Raw genomic sequence first — 6,000 nt, 5'->3', positions numbered from 1 at the left:
CACAACATATATATTTTAAACATCATTCTAGGTGTTGAGTAATTAAACATAGCAAGTTGAATATGTTCATTTATATTCCTTGCCTCTTAAAATCTAAAATGACAAAAGAATAAAAATAACAATAAATATGCAAATAAGATTTTAACAAAATCTTATAAAATAAAAATGCTAATCAGCTTTTAACAAAATTTGAAAGCTAGAAAAAGGATAGATGAGTAGTAATTAACTTAGCTAAGTACAGAAGTCCACAAAAAATAAGTTAATTTGTATGCCACAACTCTGGAGATGTTCAGAAATTAAAGACCAGATACTTCTGAGAAAGATGTTAAATTTGGGCCTGAAAAGAAGAACATTTTGCTGAAGTTCTGAATAAGGAGCAGTGAGAACTCTACCTCCAGATGTCCTCCATCATGAAGTTGCTAAGTGGCTCACGTTTTCCTCCCAGACAGAATACTACAGGTTTAGTTTCTGAAGAAAATGAACCAGAGAAGCTACAAAGTCAGAAATGCACAGCTAAGGCTGGGGATCAAGGGGGGGACAATAATGAAAACTGATACCTACTAATGAGGCCCCTCACCATTTTATCCCACCACATTCTGATGTCTGATTAGTGCCTCCAAGTCAGGGAGTTGAAGAATTCTTCTCTAGGAAAAATCATTGGTCCAGAGAAAAAAACCTACAGGTAATGATTTTTAGAAAATTCTCCAATGAAACAGACAAGATATCATTTTATCACTGTGTAGGGAGACAGGAATCAGTGAGTAAACAAGCCCCACTAATACACAGGCTTCCAATAAGTTTCTTTAGTGTCTCATTCTTAAATATGGATATTCAAGATATTATCCAAATATGGATAATCAGCAGGGCCCTGGTTGGTTAGCTCAGTTGGTTGGAGCATCACCTGAATATGCCAATGGAACAACAGTCTCTCTCATCTCTCTCTCAAATCAATAAATTTAAAAAAAAAAGAAAAGAAAAAAAAGAATCACCAGGCATTGGAGTACAGCCTGTAGCGGGAAAGATGAAAACCAAAATGATCAAAACAATAGACTTTGAAGAAACAGACAATGAATAAACGAGAAAACAATACTTCAAAAAAACTACAGTTAATGTCTTCAGAGAGACAAGAAAAGATACTTAATCCCTAATTCAAAAATAGGAAATAACTTTTGGGATTAAAAATATACAATAGCAGGAATACATATAATCAATAGAGAGATAAAAGATAACCAAAAAAATTCCTCATTAAATAAAAAGAACAAGGGATGGAAAACAGGAGCTTCTTAGTGGTAGGAATCATGTTTTATTTTGTGTATTCTGTGCCCAGCACTGTGTCCAGAAAAGTCTGTTTTCAATATTGTTTGTTGAACTTCAGAATGGTTTACAAGGCTGTATGTATATGTGTACATGTGTTATAATAACAATATAGAATACTTTATCCGGAGTTATTTATTTCATTGGCAGTGACTTTTTTTTGGTCAGTAATCCAAATTTATTGAATCTCAAACTGAAAAGCTTGGAACAAAGAGGAGCACAGAGGAAGAAGTTAATGCAGCTAAAGAAGGAAAGAGCGTCTGTAAAGATCCATGAGGTTGGGATTTTTATCCGTTGTGTACATTGTTGTAGTTCCAATTTCTAAATCCGTTGTGTACATTGTTGTAGCTCCAATTTCTAAATCCGTTGTGTACATTGTTGTAGCTCCAATTTCTAAAAAGTGTCTGGCACTGCTTAGGCCCTCTATCAATACATTGTTGGGACGGACGGATGGATGGATGGATGGATGCACCGACTGACGAGTGAGTGAATGAGAACTCGCACGATGAACCAGGGCAGTAGGACTCAGTCCTGCTACAGAGACCGTGCGGGTTTAAAGTCCCCGTGTGGGTGCACACGCCAGCTTCTCCTTCGGTGGTGCGTCTGGGGCGCGCCTCCTCTCCACCGCTCTCCGGGTCCCCGTGCCGCCGCCGCCGCCGCGTGCAAGGGCTTCTGGGAGACGAGCCTCGGGGTCTCGGGGAAGGGGCGCAGGTGGCCGCCATCTTGAGTTGCGAACCTGGTCACTACGTTCAACGCTAGGGGCGGAGTGGCAACTCCACTGTTACCCGCAGCAGACGCCGCAGCTGCGGGCTGGAAGTCAGGGCGCCGGCTACGGCCACATTCATGGGTAGGTAAGTGGGAGTGACACAGGCCATGTGGCAGAGCCTCGGGCTTGGTCCCTTTGGGAACTACTCTTTTCTGGGGCTGTTTTATTTACCCCATTGCGAGCGAAGGGTTGAGAACCAGGCCATGCCGGGGTTTTCTCAGGCTCCCCCGAGGGAGACTTCGGTGGCGGGGGCGTGGCAGCCGGACCTTCCCCTTCTGCGGATGCGAAGGCGCGGCGAGTGTAGCTGCTCGTAGACAGCGGGCTTGTCCTGGGAGGGCGCGTGTGGCGGCCAGTCTCACCCTCTCGCCGCTCCGCTCCTTCTCGGTAGTTCCTCTTCTCGGTCTTGGGCTTGCAATCGTTGCCACTCACTCCAGGGACGCAGCCTTTGTCTGTTCCCGGCAGTTTGTCAGAAGTGCCGTAGTGGCCAGAAAGAAGCAGGCTCGGTCTTGGGGACCTTCGTGTCGCACCCTCTGCGTCCGCCAGCCGCCCTCCTCCGCGTGGGTGTGGGTGTCTGGGAGGGCTCGGTGCCGACGCAGCAAGCGTGGGTTCGATGCCTCTCTCTACTAGTGTGTCAACTCCCGGCACGAAAATTTAATAGTGTTTCCTAGATAATACGTAAGAGGTGATAGGATCTGAAAGCTGTGAAATGGGATAGTGATACTTTAAAAGACTATGCCATTGTCATTTACCACTGAACTTTGTGAATACATTAAAAACACACTTCTGACTTGATGTCACTTCATTACAACATTTAATAATTCACATTCCGTAGGGAAGTGACCTAGTTTCTAGGTAAACAAGACAAAAAGCCCTGTCCTTTAGATCTTGAAGTACTGTTTGTTCGATTGTAGGGGCTGTAGCCGGCCCGCTATCCCCTCTGTACCGATCCTGTAGTTTTACTAGGAGGCACCCAAACCCATAGAAATGGAGGCTTTACAGGTATGAGAAATTACATTGGAAGAAACAGTTTAGATTCCAGTTATTTGTTCAGTTTTAACACAGGTTTCCAAATAGCTGAGTCAAAAATAAGCTTATGACTGAAGAAATTCCTGTTTTGCAACTTTAAAGTTGCCTTGTTTAAATAGCATTTCTTATATTTGAAATAACTTACGAGACAGCAGCCTTTAAAGCAGAGTCTTCAAAGTTATTTTCCAGAGAATGAAACAATCTCATTGGGTAGGAACCTTTAGAGATAATCTTACTTAGAACTTAGGTCCTCTATAAAGCAACTGCAGTGAAGATGCAAGCAAGAAGTTAGTACGGGAGAAGAAAAAGGAACAAATGATGTATCAGTTGTTGGGGCTAGATTTTATTTGCTTAACATAGTTATATAAAAAGGTTTAAATGTGATCGCCTTGATTAGTGGTCTTAGGGATAGTGTCTAGAGCAGTGGTCCCCAACCTTTTTTGGGCCAGGGACCGGTTTAATGTCAGAAAACATTTTCACTGACGGGCCTTTAGGGTGGGACGCATAAATGTATCACGTGACCGAGACAAGCGTCAAGAGTGAGTCTTAGACGAATGTAACAGAGGGAATCTGGTAATTTTTTAAAAACAAAACATCGTTCAGGCTTAAATATAAATAAAACGTAAATAATGTAAGTTATTTATTCTTTCTCTGTGGACCGGTACCAAATGGCCCATGGACTGGTACCGGTCTGCGGCCCGGGGGTTGGGGACCACTGGTCTAGAGTATGGGTTGGGGAGGACAAGGTGATTTAATCAGATGTAGGGAGAAAGCATTAGAACTTCTATTAGCCTGCCTTTTAAAACTTACTTAAAAATATTTTCCTGTTTATGAATTTTACAGTGGGATAGTTTATTAGGCTACTAATATGTGTATATAAATTAGCATATTGAGGAAATGTGCAAATATGTTTTGTATATGTAAGGATACGTGATCAAGAAAGTTAAGAGTTCAACGACCTACCTAGATAATGCCTAATGCCTAGGTGATAAATATTTTTAAGAGGATTATTGCTGTGAACATTTCATTCCGCTAAAATATTTTATACTTATTGAGCATACAGGGTGAGTCAAAGTAGATTTACAGTTGTGAGTACATGAAATACAAGAATTTATTCTTGTATTATTTATTAATTATTGTATTATTTTCCATATGAACAACTGTAAACTCACTTTTTATCCACCCTGTAACTCAACAACTAATGTTGAAGCTCAGTTTGTTAAGATACTAAGCTATTAATAAGACAAATGTTTATATATGAGATAATTCAGTAACAGTGCTAAACATTGTTATTATTAATAAAGCTTGATTGAGCTATTTCTAATGACAGATATTTGTTGGTACACAAAGTATTGCTGAGATCAATTTATTAAATATTTTAAAGAGGGTTATGAATATAGTTCAATTGACATGGTAAGTTTAAAGATGCAAAGTACCTTTTAAATCATTCCTGGTCCTCAGCCCATTCTATTCTACTTTTAGCTCCACCACTAATGAAATTTCTTTCACTTTCTTTACCAGTGACCTGATTATCAAATCTGATGTTTCATATGGTACTTGGCTTATTGCTGTATAATCAGTGAATGCATAGAGAGGCCTGTTTTTAATGCTACCATAAATGAAATACTCCTTTATCTTTTGAATCCTCTTTTCTCTCATGACTCTTCTTTTCTCTTGATTCTTATGACATTTCTTTTTTGGTTCCCTTTGCTTTTTTTTTTTTTTTTTTAAATATATTTATTTATTTATTTATTTTTTACAGAGACAGAGAGTGAGTCAGAGAGAGGGATAGACAGACAGGAATGGAGAGAGATGAGAAGCATCAATCATTAGTTTTTCCATTGCGCGTTGCAACACCTTAGTTGTTCATTGATTGCTTTCTCATATGTGCCTTGACTGCGGGCCTTCAGCGGGCCTTCAGCAGACCGAGTAACCCCTTGCTTGAGCTAGCGACCTTGGGTCCAAGCTGGTGAGCTTTGCTCAAACCAGATGAGTCTGCACTCAAGCTGGCGACCTCGGGGTCTCGAACCCGGGTCCTTCCGCATCCCAGTCCGAGGCTCTATCCACTGCGCCACCTCCTGGTCAGGCTCCCTTTGCTTTTTTCCAATAAAATATGAACAGTCTCAAGATTACTCCTTTGGTCATCTTTTATAGCTCTATATGATGTTGGATGATCAATCAAGACTCTTCTGAGTTTTTACCTATATTTTCTAAACATCTATAGATCAAAACCTACATATGCCCTAAGTACTTTAACTATAACATGTTTATAGTGAACATCTCTCTATATATATCTATTAGAATGGCTACAATAGAACAAAAACAAAATTCTGACAATACCAAGTATAGACAGAATGCAAACAACAGGAACTTTTATACATTGCTGATGAGAATTTAAAATGGTAGTTACTTTGCAGTTTGGTAGCTTGTTATAAAATGTGAAGCATATACTTGCCAAACCATCATCTATCATTCCTACTCCTATGTATTTACCCAAGAATAGTGAAAACTTGTATTTACACAAAAACCTGTATATGACTAATTATAACAAATTGATTCATAACTGGCCTTATCTAGAGATAACCTAAATGTTATTCAACTAATGAATGGATAAATATATTGTGGTATATCCATACAATAGAAAACTACTCAACAGTAAGAAGAAATAAACTATTGGTATATGTCCCCAATATGGACGACTCACAAATACACTATGTAATTAGAAGCCATTTTAAGATTATATACTGTTATTATTCCATTTATGTGAAATCAGGAAAAGGCAGAACTCTGAAGATGGAGAACAAATCATTGTTTGCCAGGTGTTAAGAGTCAGAAAAGAGCTAATAGGAGCAGCTTAATGAACTTTTTTTGGGTGACAGATCTATTCTCTATCT

The 6,000-nt window shown here is 39.6% G+C and overlaps 1 protein-coding gene across 3 annotated transcripts in view; it reads left to right on the top strand.

Annotated features, from left to right (window-relative positions):
* Positions 1–1,991: 1,991 nt before the first annotated feature.
* The window catches only part of KPNA5 (karyopherin subunit alpha 5), a 44,813-nt gene continuing 40,804 nt past the window's right edge, over positions 1,992–6,000 (top strand). For 2 of the 3 annotated variants that reach the window (XM_066373390.1, XM_066373393.1), the window contains exon 1: positions 1,992–2,161. In XM_066373390.1, coding sequence (XP_066229487.1) covers positions 2,158–2,161 — 4 coding nt within the window. In that variant the 5' untranslated portion in view covers positions 1,992–2,157. Of the gene's footprint in view, positions 2,166–6,000 lie in introns of all 3 variants that reach the window. The other variant, XM_066373392.1, reaches the window with a different exon arrangement.

Source organism: Saccopteryx leptura, chromosome 3 (genome assembly GCF_036850995.1).
Source record: "Saccopteryx leptura isolate mSacLep1 chromosome 3, mSacLep1_pri_phased_curated, whole genome shotgun sequence".
In the NCBI taxonomy this organism is placed as follows: Eukaryota; Metazoa; Chordata; class Mammalia; order Chiroptera; family Emballonuridae; genus Saccopteryx; species Saccopteryx leptura.
This window is presented reverse-complemented; position numbering and strand designations above follow the sequence as displayed.